Genomic DNA, 13,340 nt, shown 5'->3' with positions numbered 1-13,340 from the left:
GCAGGTACGGCGGGCCGGCCCCGCTCTGCCCGCCCGGGTGCGCGGGGAGGGGGCTGCAGGTGTCCGGCGGAGGGCAGGGCCCGCGAGGAGGGGCCCAGCTGCCCGCGGTGGGTGCTGCGGTGTAAAGCAGCTCGCGAGGTGCTCCTCGTGGAGGGATGGCGTCTTCTAGAACTTGCGTAGGCCCGTGCGCCGGCGGTTCCGTGTCCGAAGGGCAGGGTGAGCAGCTGAGGCAGCTGTATCCTTGTTTTTATCAGCTCACCTGGAGAGGCGCAGTGCAGGGATGCGTGGATGGTGCAGCCGTAGGGAGGTTGTGACCCAGAGCCTTTCAGGGGCATGTGGAAGTTTTGACCCAAACCAGTCTGGGCGTGAGACAGAGCGAGGCAGAACACAAAATATTCTCCCTTATAGGTTTATGTAGCATTGCGTTAACACACACTGAAATTGGTACACTCTCAGGTAAGAAGACAGGCAGTCCTCGTGCTTAACATTAGATGCTGGGCATCCTGTTGTCAGCATCCTGCGGTGCTGCCATCTCTGTGATGTCACTGACAGGCTGAACCTTGTCCTGCATTAACTGCAGTGGAACGAACCCATCCTGTAAGTAAGGCGCCTTGATGACTGTGAACTTGGTTTTGATTCTTCCTAAAGCATTTTCTCCGTGCCTTAGCCCTGGTTCTAAGTTAGGTTCTGAGTTACTTCACCTTTGTGTTTGTTGTTGTTTAATAAGGATCGTCTTTCTGTTTACACAGAGCCATGTTTACATAAAACTCCAAAGAGATCACTGAGTAGGAAATCCAGAATACCTACCTTCAGCTCACCAGTTAATGACACTGATATACAGCAAGAAATCTTTTGGGATCCTCATTCACCAATTGCACGTGGACTAGGTAATATTAATAAAGTTCAGACTTCGGGGTGCCTGTCAAGGGGATGCAACTACAATGTATTAAGTGTCGGGGATAAACTCTTCAGCAAGGTCTGTGTGACAGGCCAAGGGGAAACGGTTTCAAACTGACAGAGTGGAGATTTAGACTGGATGTAAGGAAGAAGATTTTTACACTAAGGGTGGTGAGGCACTGGCACAGGTTGCCCAGAGAGGTGGTGGATGCCCCGTCCTTGGGAGACATCCAAGATCAGGCTGGATGGGGCTCTGAGCACCTGATGGAGCTGTGGGTGTCCCTGTTCATTACAGGGGGGTTGGACCAGATGGCCTTTAAAGATCCCTTCCAACTCATATTATTCCATGATAAAAGTTACCATGTTTATTGGAAAAAATGCCCCTTCTTGTTTATCATGACAGCAGTCGGTGAGTCCAGAGGCGATTGGTTTGATTTTACTTTTATTAAAATCCCATAAAAATTCCTCAGTATAGTGCTGTATCAAGTTCTGGCTTCGAGTGTAACTGGAGCTATAATGAACTTCATAAATTGTAAAATCTTGCCATTTTAAAGGTTTTTTTTTATTATTATTTTCTTAGGCAAAGAAAAAGCCAAACAGCTTACCAGTAGACGTGCAGTAGAAATTTCAGAAATTGTTAATAGGATTGCTCCTCAGGTAATTGTTACTTTCTAAAACAATGCTCTGTATATGCAGTAATGAAACAGAATAGTGCTACATTATTCACTTTTACTGAAGGCTCCCTTCTAGTTACAGTAGTCTAACATACATGGCAAGAAGCAAGTATGCAGATAATTAGAAACATGTTTATAAAACCGGACTGAATTATAAACTCAGCGTTCGACTCTTAAAAAATAAAGATGTATGAAGAAGGTGGGGTAGTTGCAGCTGCATTTAGGAAGGTCTACTTGTGGAATGCAGCTTATTGCCCCTGATCTGAGGAGATTTATTATGGTTTATTTATCCTTAATCATTTGTGCATTAAAAGGTATAGTTTCTTCACATACTGGATTTCCTTGGCAGGTACATCTGACTCAGATATCTAAGAGAGATTGCACAATGATATAAACACGGTAAAGCTGCATCATTATTCTAAATAATTTGCATTTTTACCCTGAAGTCCACGCTCTTGATGTCTCTTTCTGGCTGTGAAACTGACATCCACAGCCTGGAAAATGAAAATAAGGTAGTCTTTTAATAGGAGTCTTATTGTTTGCTTTTTATTAGATGCAAGAAGAGAACTTGCTATCCCCAACAGAGTCTGTAGAATTTGGCTTGCCAAAAATGCCTACTCATTTGACGGATCCATTTAAATATATTTGCTATTTTGAATATTTGTGAGAAAGTAGAACTAGAAAATGGTTGATAAGGGATGTCACTTCCTTCTAAATGATTACAGTCCTATAATGACTATAACAAATATCATACTGGGTTTGCTACTATCTATTGCTTGTATTCTTTTGTTCTTAAAAAATAAAACCTACTCAAAACTACCCTGGTAGTCAGTGAAGTTCAAATTACCTTTGCTGGCTTACATGCAGCAATTCCTCACATTCAGTATTTGGCTCTAGCCCTGTACACGTTGTACCACTGCAGGACTGTATCTCTTAGGTTTAGGAATTCAGATCCCAGTCTTCTATATAAGAGCTGTAATGGAAGAAATCAGATTTTTTTTTTCCAGGAACCATACAAAATATGATCTGTTTCAAATTTTCTGATCTGTTAATACCACTGTAAGTGGATAAAGATAGGGTATCTCAAATAACTCCTTACTTATGTACTGAAGTAAATAAACTAAATCACAGCTTGTAATGTGAATATTGCTGATTATGTGTAAACCTGATTGGGGAAGCAAATATAGCATTAGATTTGAGCACCAAAGTAAAATTCAATTATTTTAATTGAAGTTCCTGCTTTAAACTGATAAAATTAAACTGATACAACTATCAGTTGACAGTGTTGGAGTAATCTTGCTTAGCTTGTATTGGTTTAGTTCCTATCCTTGGCTTTCAACAGATTTGATCCAATTTATTTGGTTCAGTAACTTTAACTAATGCAAGGTACGTGTCTAGTCCAATCTGACATCAAATTGCTAAGCATTATAAATCTAATCATCCAGGATGAAAAAGCAGCCTGTAATGAAGGCTCCCTTCTAGGGACGTGGATTGGTGAGGATGCTATTCCCTGCACACCTGGAGTAGTAAAAGCGCGAGCTAGGACAAAGTTGTGTTGTACAAGGTAAGTTAGAGTTTTGCCTTGCCCATCGTAGCTGGGTTTTCATGGAAAAAGGGTATGTGGTGTTCCATTATGTATAGTGAGCCATGTAATTGTATATTAGCATACAGAATGCTTTTAACTTTGCAGTTGCTATCTTGTTAATGGGGTAGTTATCACTGGGAATTATCTAAAGGATTGCATGCATTGAGAGCAGCAGGATTCAGTCATACTCTCTGTAGCTGTTAAACTAAACAGGATAGAGGGTAGCGTAGTTGAACTTGGCAAAGCTTTCTCAGTAGGTCTAATTCTCTTTTCTATTTTATTTCTGTTTTTTATTAATCTAGAGATCTTAAAACAAAAAGTCCTGAAGAGGAGCTCATGAAGTTGGCCAAGGAATTTGATAAAAATCTGGTAGAGCTAGATGCTGTTCATGAACAAGAGAAGCTTAGTCATGGCTTTATCCAGACTGCCTCTGAGTCTTTAAATAATCACAAAACTGAACTAAATATCAAGAATGTGAAATCACTCCCCGGTGAAGTTTCTGCAACAGGTACTGCTCTGTCTCTGAAACCAGTTGGAGAAAGCACTGGCATCCCTACAGTAGAGCCTTGTCAGTCTAGCAGTCAAAAGTCTATAGACCTTGAGGCTGAAATAGCCCTTCATGCTCTTTTTGATTGTTCTACCCAGAAGTGTAGTGGGCAGTTAAGCCAAGGTCTGTCAGGTATTTCTCTAAATAACAGTTTCTGTGAAAACAAAAGTATCTTGGAGGTTGACCGCCTTCCCGAACAAATTAAAAATGTGCAGAATGGTAGATCAAGTGCCTGCCAAAAAGATACCCTACATGCACTAGGAAGTGTGAAACAGACTTTTCCAAAAACTGATGCTCACACGTTGACAAAAAAAAATTCTTCTTTGAAGACAGAATTGGTGGTCTCCAGTAAGCCTGCTGGAGTAGTTAATGATGATTTTGATGACTGGGATACAGATTTTTTGGCAGATGACTCTTTTGTGATGCAAATAACCCAAAATCCCGAGTTGATAAATATTGAAGAAGCTCCACCAATTCCTATAAATCCATCTGTGCAGGGTTTCAGTGATGCCAGCAGAACAAAGGAAAGAAGTAATCCTAATTCAGTAATTTGTTTGGAGAGCGTACCCACATCTAACAGTTTCCAGTTTTCACCTTTGAAGCATCCTAGCAAAAATGCACAAAATGTTGCAAAATCTCTTTCTTTACAAAAACCACATAATAAGATGGAAAACTCAAAGATGGTAAGCGTGGATTCTGCTTGCAGGAGCGCTCCCAACAATGATTTTAACTCTATTCCTGTTTCAATGCAATCTCAAGTGAAGAATGGAAATGGAACTGTTGAGGCTAAAGGTAACCTTGCTCCTGTTTTTCCTTCAAGATCTAATCCTCGTAGACCACAGACTGAAAAGCCTGGGAATAACACACACCTTATTTTCTGTGAATCAACCAGTACGTCTACCAATACGAAACCTAATGACCTAATCAAAGCCGTTAACCAAGTCAGTACAGGTCGCTTAAATCCAGCTGAAATACCAAAGAAATGTACTCTGTCATTTGATGACTGGAATGAACCAAAATTCTCTGAAGAGGTTTTAGACATGTTTTGTGAATCTGATAGTCTTTGGGATCCAAACTATGAAGACGATGAATTATTATATCAAGCGTGTGACGATATAGAAAAGCAGACCCAGAACCAGGATGTTAAACAAGGAAGCGAAAGAGCTAAAACTATACAAGGAGCCAGTATTCAATCCAGATCAAATGCTGATAGTGGCTTTGCAGCATCTAAACAAGGGCTATGTGATCAGCCCTTGGCACAACAAAGAAATGCACAAGAGGATGGTCATTCACTAGACAGCTCCTGTAGGAACTTCTCAAGGGTTACGCATGGGCTTACTACAACAGGGCACGTAGCGAACTGTAAAAATGTATTGAGTCCTCTAACGGTGACCTCTGGTACTTCAGTGGAGAGTAAATACACACTGTCAAAAAACTGTCATCAAGCTGCTTCTGAAGATACTAGAAGGAATACTTCAGGAAAAAGGTACAGGCCAAATTCTGTGCCAGCAAGAGAGACTAGTTCTGAACCAAGCCCAGCTAATGCAATAAATGTTTTTTGTAGCAAATCATTAGAGAGCCAAGATCTTTTGTATAATGCAGGAAAGATGCCAAGTAACAGTTCCGGTAACAGAATGTCACTTGTGCCTTCTAAGTTTAAGTTTCGAAAGACCAGCAGTTCTCAGAGTGGTCTTCATGTAGGGCCTGAAAATCCAGAGAGTCATTCTGGCATTGGAATTACACTTCAGGGTTTGGAAGGAAATAAGAGTCAGGTGAATGCGACCTTGCACAGCAAGCCTGAAAATACAAAACCACCTTTCAAGAGGCACCTTTCAGAATCTTTTGCATTGCCTACAGGTACGTGTCTTAGATACTGTATCACTGCTGAACTGCTTTTTTGTTGTTTGCTTTTTTTTTTTTCCTCACTGTGCTGAGAAAGTTACAGGATAAATTTATACCATGTTTCAACTTAAAATAGATTTCAGTATTCATCCATTCTGTTCAGGCATTAGTAAATGTACTAATGAGAATTTGGAAGTTGTTTTCTCCAAACTTAAAATTGCCTTGACACATTTCTTGAATTCCTGCAGTTAAGGACTTCTCTTCCCTATTTTTGTTCCACTTCTCAATACTTCACACTCCATAGGCACTCAGAACCACTGGAATCAGGAATACTCTGATGGCAGCACTCCGCATACTATACTCTGACTTGCTTAAAACTGTTTTGGTTCACAGTAAGTGCTGTAGTGCAAGTCAGTGCTTGAATTAGCAGTACGCTTTGAAAAAACATTAAAAAATACCTATCTCGGCCATGAATTTAAAACCCCAGTTTATGGTGGGGCAGGGAAAAGGCAGCAAATGACACAGAATGCCCATTTCTTTTTATTGTATGCCTGGAAATTGGAACCTGGGATCATCCTGAAACCTAGGCGTGGATTGTTATTTGCTCTGTGACCAGAATTGCAAGTGAAATATGCTTTGTGTAATCAGCCCAAACACCAACACGTCCTTTTATTTAGACTCCCAGACAGTCACTGGGCTAGTCCATTGTAAAGTGGTCTGTAATACTCTAAGCACTGTTACTTACTAGAGAAATGTAGAACCAGCCAAGTTTCAGTGAGGCCTCATTTTCACTTGACCTAATTGCTTGGTAGAGTATTTATTAGTATTAATTTTGATAAAATGGGCCTTTTGAAGTGTACTATATCAACCTCAATTGCTAGGAAGTGCTGTTATAAAAACAAAAAGTAATTCCTGGAAACCAGCAGCCAGCAGGATGTAAAGAATCACTATTTTATCTTTTCTGAACCCAATAAAGAAGTAGACAAATGGAAATAAACCATTTTGGGTGTGGGGGGGGGGAAGGTAAATAGTCATTCTGCAGAATGTTTTAGAGAATATATTTATGAAATAGAAAGTGCCATCTTAGCTTAGATTTTATTTCCAGAGAAACAACAACATTTTCCTCTTATCTTAAGCTTTTGATGAAAAGACTTTGCTGCAATGGAAGGACAGACAGTAAGCAATCTTTGCAAAAGCTAACATAATGGACATCTGTAATTAATCTTTTTTTTAAGAATCAAACAGAGCCTTTGTTTTGTTTGTCCAGTCTGCAAGACTACTTATTAAAAATACATTAATTGGAAATGAGTGCATAAAAATGGCAAAATTCTTGACCTGAAGAATGATGGGAGCCTTCCTGTTGGCTCCAATGAGGTCAGGATTTTATTGTACAGGAATTTATAGTTCTGTAAGACAACATATAAAATATTACGTTTAGCTATCATGTTCTTGTCTCCTTTGCCAATTTTTATTACTCCTTTTGACCTTTTTTCAACCTTTCTGGTTTTATTTGTGTGACACCTGTACTATATCTGACCCCTGTGTCTATACCATCTCGATGCCCATCTCTCTAACTCACTAAATTGTTGAGCCCTTCTCATTCTGATAGCCTGAATTTTCTTAACCCACTGCCATCTCCTATGTTGACTCTTTGTGTCACAAGGTTCACTTGAAGGGCAGCCAGCTAAAATTTCCTTGAAGCAAATGTCTGCACCCCCCCCCATACCTTCATTGTGAGGTAGTAATCAGCAGCACTGCAAAGGTCATGCATCTTATCCCCCCTTTTGCCTTGGGGACAGGATAGATGAGCTTGGGTGCCTGGCGTGTCACAATAGTATGCTCTTACCATGTATCTTCAGACACTGAAAACAGATGAGTTAAAATACATATTGGAAAAAAAAAAGTGTAGGCTCCTAACGTGTGTTTTTTTTATTTACAGTGTCTATGGTGGAACAGAAACACAGAAAATGTTCTCAAGAAGAAATTGAAAGAAAAAAACAAGAAGCTCTTGCACGAAGAAAATCCAGAATGCAGGCATTCTGAAAAGATGCTTCAGTTTGACTGGAGTTATTAAGTTCTTGAGAGGGAAATATTGTGATGATGGAATACATTTTAAACTGTGCTCATGGTTGCTGCCAGCAAGCTTTTCTTATTTCTCAGTTTAAAAAAATATCTTTATCCTGAACCATAACTAATATTCTGGTGGTATTTAGTCTTAACTAAAACATACCTGTGGGAAGTGTGTGGTCCCAAACTGTCTTCAACACAATTAATTTCAAGGCTTATCGAGTTCCGATTCTGTTACGCATTGAAGTTACATGCTCTAAAAATCACGACCATATGAAAAAAATTGTGTACACTAATAAGTAAGAGGCTTCAAGAATGGACTGTATGTATTTTGGCTGTATTTCTTTTATTGGCAATATTTTAAACTAAAGGACGACACTCAAGCACACACAGACAAAGCAATACTTACGTTTGCTCTCATGTGCAATTTCTGAAGTTTTGGGTTCAAATAAGTGCAAAGTAGAAAACATCCAATATTGGGGAAACTAATAGAAATGGATAGGTTTTGGAAACCTTGATTGGTTTGTCTGTTACCTTAGGCAAAAATTATGCGTGGTGAAGAAACAGTTTAATATACAAGTTTCATAAGGTGAAATAACATCATGGAAAGGGCACTTTTGTTTTTAATTTCCTCCATAAAGAGATGAAATTATCCTACCTAATAAAATTAGACCGCGTTTTTCTAAACATGCATTACAGGCTAATTAGAAAAGGAAGCCTTGTCGTTGTACCAAACCATAAGCAATACAAAATGCACCAGGTGAAATGTCACTAACTGGGAATGAGTTTAGCGTTGTGGTTATACATATTTTTCAAACTAAAGTCTGTTAAAACATAATAATGCGATGTCATGTCAGCTTAGCAGGGGCTGATAGAATTCTCAATGTGATAGATGGGTGCAGAGCTCAAACTGCAAAAAGTGCCTGTGGGTAAGCTGTGAGATATTTTTTTAACTGAGGGATGCTTAAATGCAAACATGTGACACTATGAAAAGTGACTGTGATTTTTCTTTGTAAATAACTAAGTTTGAAATGTACCAAAGGTCAGATGAAGCTTTTGGTTGCTGTTAAATGTACCATTTTTGTAACTGTTGAAAATGTAAGTATTGTATATTTATAAATGGTCATTAAACTTTTTATATATATATATATATATATATATTTCTCTAGTCTGTTGGTAAAAGGGTCCCTGGAAAAAGGGAGTGCAATGGGAATTCTCTATTGACTTTACCTCACAGTTTTATTTTGTGTTTTATCCAGTTATTCTGTGCCTCACTTTTCTACCTATAGTGCTGGCAAACTACTTCCCTTAGTCAATTTAAACTAAAAATCCCTCACGTAGGAACTGGTTCTAAACATGACCATCTCCAGCAAGGTCCTGGAATACTACCCTATGTTGTTTTTCAAACTACTGAAGGTGCTTTTGTATTGACCACCATTCTTGGTGCTAATTAGTGCATTATAAAATCAAATCCTGAAGTCCACCAAAGACCATCCATGCTGGTGCCAAATGAGCATTACTTACGGTTTCTGGCTGCAGTTCCCTGTCCCGCCAGCTCCAGCCATTGTGCAACGAATGATGAGTTGGATCAGCTAGGAATGCACTAGTTCATCCTGTTACAGATCTGACCATCTCGCTTGTCCTTGGAGCTGCAGAACAGAGCTCAATGCACAACGAGGGGAACTCTGTTCTTACAAAAGGTATGCAAAGAACCCTTTGCCACTGGAGGAAGATGCAAACAGCTTTTTGACAAATTACTGTCACTTGCTTCCCGAGTACTTCATATGTGCTGCATAACCACGCTTGAAGAATCTGTTTGCTACTAAGTGTGAAGGATCTTTCTTTTTGACAGTTTACAGCTAATGCATCTACTGCCCTCCCCCATTAACCTAATCATAACAGAGGGGCTTTGACTTTTACTTTTCATAAATACCTATTTTTAGCATAGATGCTGCATTTCAAGGCCTTTAATTTGGCCTTCCTTAAGCACTGTTTGCCAGATAGAAATTACAAATTCTTGGGATCATGGTTTCTTAACCGAAGTCAAGACAAAATAAAATTGTTTTTGTCACACCCTTACTGACTATCCCCAAATGCCCTACTATATCGTCTTCTAATTAACAAACTGAAGGGTCTTTTTGTGACTCCGTTCTATTAGAAACGGAGAAATTGTTTCTTGCCTTAAAATCAAAACCCTTCTATACCACTTTTACTAGGCAGCTCTGGTTAAAGTGAAAAGCTTAGAGAAACATTTTAACCTATACAGTTTCAATGATGGAAGTCGGTGAAGGCAGAAGCAAGACTCATTACGGTTTAGAAATAACAACGAAGAATAGCTACGTCTACAAAATCAAAAGCAAAATTCCACATGCTAGGGATTTTTATCTCAAAAAGGAAAATAAAAGCATTCATATCCTTCCCAGGATACTGACGGTGGAGCAGCCCAGCAGGCAGAGCAGTGAGGCCCCTGGGTTTGCTCAGCACAAAGCAGAGGAGCTGAGGGGAGGCCTGCTGGCACCTGCAGCTCCTCACAGGGAGCGGAGGGCAGCGTGGAGCTCAGCTCTCTGGGGACAGCTACATAGGGTTTGGGTTTGGGCGGTGCTGTGTGGAACCAAGGGTTGGACTCAGTGATCCTTCCAACTCGAGATACTCCATGATTCTGTGATTCTAAAGCATGGCAGGGGGCAGGCAGGAGTTTAAGCTTGCCTAACCCCGCATTAAACCAGCAGCACCATTTTGGTGCAGCTACCACAACTGGCACAGGCCGGGCGTGCTATCCTGCAGCCGTTGACACAGAGAGGGCAGCTCAGACTTCGGGTGCCCAAACTACCCTTCAGCTCTGTGCCAACAAAGCCAGCCATGAACTAAGCAGATACTTACACACAGCGCTAGGCCCAGGCAGCTGCTGTGACGTACACGGGCAGCTGGCAGCTACATGGAGCAGAAGAGAAGCATAAACCATGCCTTCCTACTGTTTGCTCCCCTGGTCCATCCCCTCTGCTCACCCCAAGGAAGGAAGGGGAGAAGCACCGCCATGACCCAACAGTTTTTGCAGGTTTTGCTCAGCACCTGTCTTGGCACCCCACTGATACTGCGTGTGCCAGCCACAGTCATGCAAACTTTTGTCTCACTGCTTGCAGTAGACAACAGTTCTTCATTAGGAAGGTATCTACATAATTTTAATTAATTAATACACATGTATGTGTAAAAAGTTTGGTATTTCAATAGCTGACATTTCGCTATGAAGCCACATCTTCCTCCAGGCAAAAAGGACCTATACAAACAGTAACAACAATCTTAAATACAACCCGAATTAAATTATGAATGTCATGTTTCATTATAAATTAATTTATGACTGTTTGCTTAAGGACTCATCTTCATTTCATTCAGAGCATAGTAATTTTTTACATGAGCAATCAGTAGGCTTCAGTTTAAATGGAAATGGAAATCCTCTATGTCCTGATACCTGAGTATAATTTTTATTTCATTGGCTTTGAAATAATCTTGCTGTGAGTGATGTTACTCACTACAATCCAAGGATTATCTTTTTCAGCTAAAACCTGTGCTGTTTTCTCATTTTACATAGACAGGTATGGTCAAGTAAAGTATATTGGAAAATACATCATCTATTCATTCACAACCTTCCACTTCATGCTGGTGAATGGACCCTGTTTAAAGCATTTGAGAAATTTGGTGACTTTTTTTATTGTGTTATTTATGTCACGTTTTCAAAGAGGCCAGCACCCAGCAGCTCTCAAAATTTTTGTCTATAAAGCACAATTAATCTTGGGGCTGCACTTCAGGAAAGGCAATGTAATCTTATACTATGTGTACCACTTATTACATCTAGACCTTTATACCCAGAGGAATAACATAGATGAATTCATTGATTACATCTTTTTAAGCCTAAAAAGAGCTGCAATTTGTCAGGAAAGAATAGCTGGAAGCAACAGATAGTGACCTAAATAGTAGAATTCCGAAGATAAAATAGAAGAAAATGAACACAAATGCTTCATTGTTTGAGAGCTGCATTGTCTGTAACACACTCCAGTGAATCCAGTGTTTGTAGAAGAGGCCAAGGCAGATAGAATCCGTGGAGCTAAAAATGACAGCCTGAGTAAGTAGCCATCAAGGATGAAGCCAGGAGGACTCTGGCGATTGTGCTGTAAATCATAACTGCAATATTTGTTCAAAGCTCCGTTTCCTATGCATACTTGTTTTTGTCAGAATAGTCAGAAAAGTCCTGCCTCATAAAACACTCAGGAATACCTAATGTACTGGTCTTGTGGAACTAAATATAAATTTCTTTGACTATTGTCTGCATGTAACGGCAGCATGGCAGCCTGCAGACCATTAAGGGCCTGATTCTCCTCCTGCTGCAATTTCCTTCCAGCTCTGGAGGTAATGGAGTGACTCAGGCAAGCAGAGAATCAAGCCCATTTCATTTCATTGTTGTAAGTAGTTCTTGTCTTTGGCACATAAATCTAGTAAAACAGCACTGTGTTTATCAGAAATAGTTACTGTTTATGCACGTTTTTTGGTGTTTTTGGGGGAAAAAGGTTGCATATATGCATACCTCTTAAAGGCCCCAGTGAACAGCTTTCACCTCCAACAGTGCAGTTAGCAGAGGTGAGGAGCAGATTACACAATAGATAGAATTCCTGCTTAGTGAGGTTGTCTACTCTTCGTAGCTTGTCCTCACCAAAGGAAAAAAGTTTACTTGGGTTTTAAACCTGGAAAATCAGGACCTAGGAAGACATGGCACAAAGCTTTGCATGCACTGCCACACTCTCTATAAGCAGAAGATGGATCTGTCCAAATGAAATATATTCAAACTCAGCAATTTAGGTTTTAGGGATTATTATTTTGGGGGGAGTGGAAGCGGGAGGAGTGAGCAGGGTGGGATTTTCATATGCCTAAAGCTGAGCATACACTGCATGTTTTGCGGAACCATCGCTGTGGGGCTAAGTGTCTAAAGACATTTAAGTACTGGAGAAAGTTACTCAAGGCTAGTCACATCAGTGTCAAAACGGGCTGATGAACAGTTGGTTCTGAATATCCCATTAGATTCTTAGCTTCACCTTTGGGCTCCAGAGACTTGTAGAACTGTTAAAAGTTTATCTACCAATAATGACTGGTAAAGGACTCTCATTTAGCTCTCATGCTCTACAGCAGCCTGTAATATATGCTTAGAAATGCCACAAATTTGAATTCCTGTCTTCCCGGTTGCTTTTTTGTAGACTACAATATACCTGGATGGGGCCAGATGTTTTGAAAGCTCCCGTGATATGTAAGAAGTTGAAATCAATCCTAGCAACCATTTTGTTATTGAACTTCAATAGGTGTTAGTAATGAATAAAGGAAACTGAACTTCATAGAATGACCAAAAATGTTTTCAAGACCACTTGCTCAATTTTCAACATGCAAACTTGTGCAACTTCAACATAAACCATGCGTGACAAGGGCAGTCAAACCAGCCAACACCTCAATTTCCAATAGAAAACCTCTGAAAGTAGCAGATGTGTTTGTTTATAACATGAGATTTCCAGGTAATAGTAAGAAAGAAGAAAACTATGCTTGTTTATGGGTTGGGGGTGTAAGTCTGACAGACTCATGTTCTCTTTACAAAGGCTGACATGGTCTAGAGCCAGATCTGGAGGCTGGTGGCCCTGCCTGTGGCAGGAGGGTTGGAACTTGATGATCCTTGGGGTCCCTTCCAACCCAAGCC

At 40.1% G+C, this 13,340-nt stretch overlaps 1 protein-coding gene across 5 annotated transcripts; it reads left to right on the top strand.

The window, feature by feature from the left end:
- Positions 50-8,762, top strand: ETAA1 (ETAA1, ATR kinase activator). 5 transcript variants are annotated; one of them, XM_021389959.1, is made up of 6 exons: positions 50-216; positions 750-887; positions 1,478-1,554; positions 3,017-3,135; positions 3,459-5,560; positions 7,482-8,762. In XM_021389959.1, the coding sequence occupies exons 1-6, from the start codon at positions 156-158 to the stop codon at positions 7,586-7,588; spliced, it is 2,604 nt and encodes an 867-aa protein (XP_021245634.1). In that variant the 5' UTR covers positions 50-155; the 3' UTR covers positions 7,589-8,762. The 5 variants fall into 5 exon arrangements, with proteins under 5 accessions (XP_021245634.1, XP_021245635.1, XP_021245637.1 ...); XM_021389960.1 differs by having other exon boundaries at positions 51-216; positions 7,485-8,762; XM_021389962.1 differs by lacking the exons at positions 50-216; positions 750-887 and adding an exon at positions 1,921-2,083 and having other exon boundaries at positions 1,493-1,554; positions 3,459-5,559; positions 7,481-8,762.

The sequence above is a fragment of the Numida meleagris genome, chromosome 3, assembly GCF_002078875.1.
Source record: "Numida meleagris isolate 19003 breed g44 Domestic line chromosome 3, NumMel1.0, whole genome shotgun sequence".
NCBI classification, from domain to species: domain Eukaryota; kingdom Metazoa; phylum Chordata; class Aves; order Galliformes; family Numididae; genus Numida; species Numida meleagris.
This window is presented reverse-complemented; position numbering and strand designations above follow the sequence as displayed.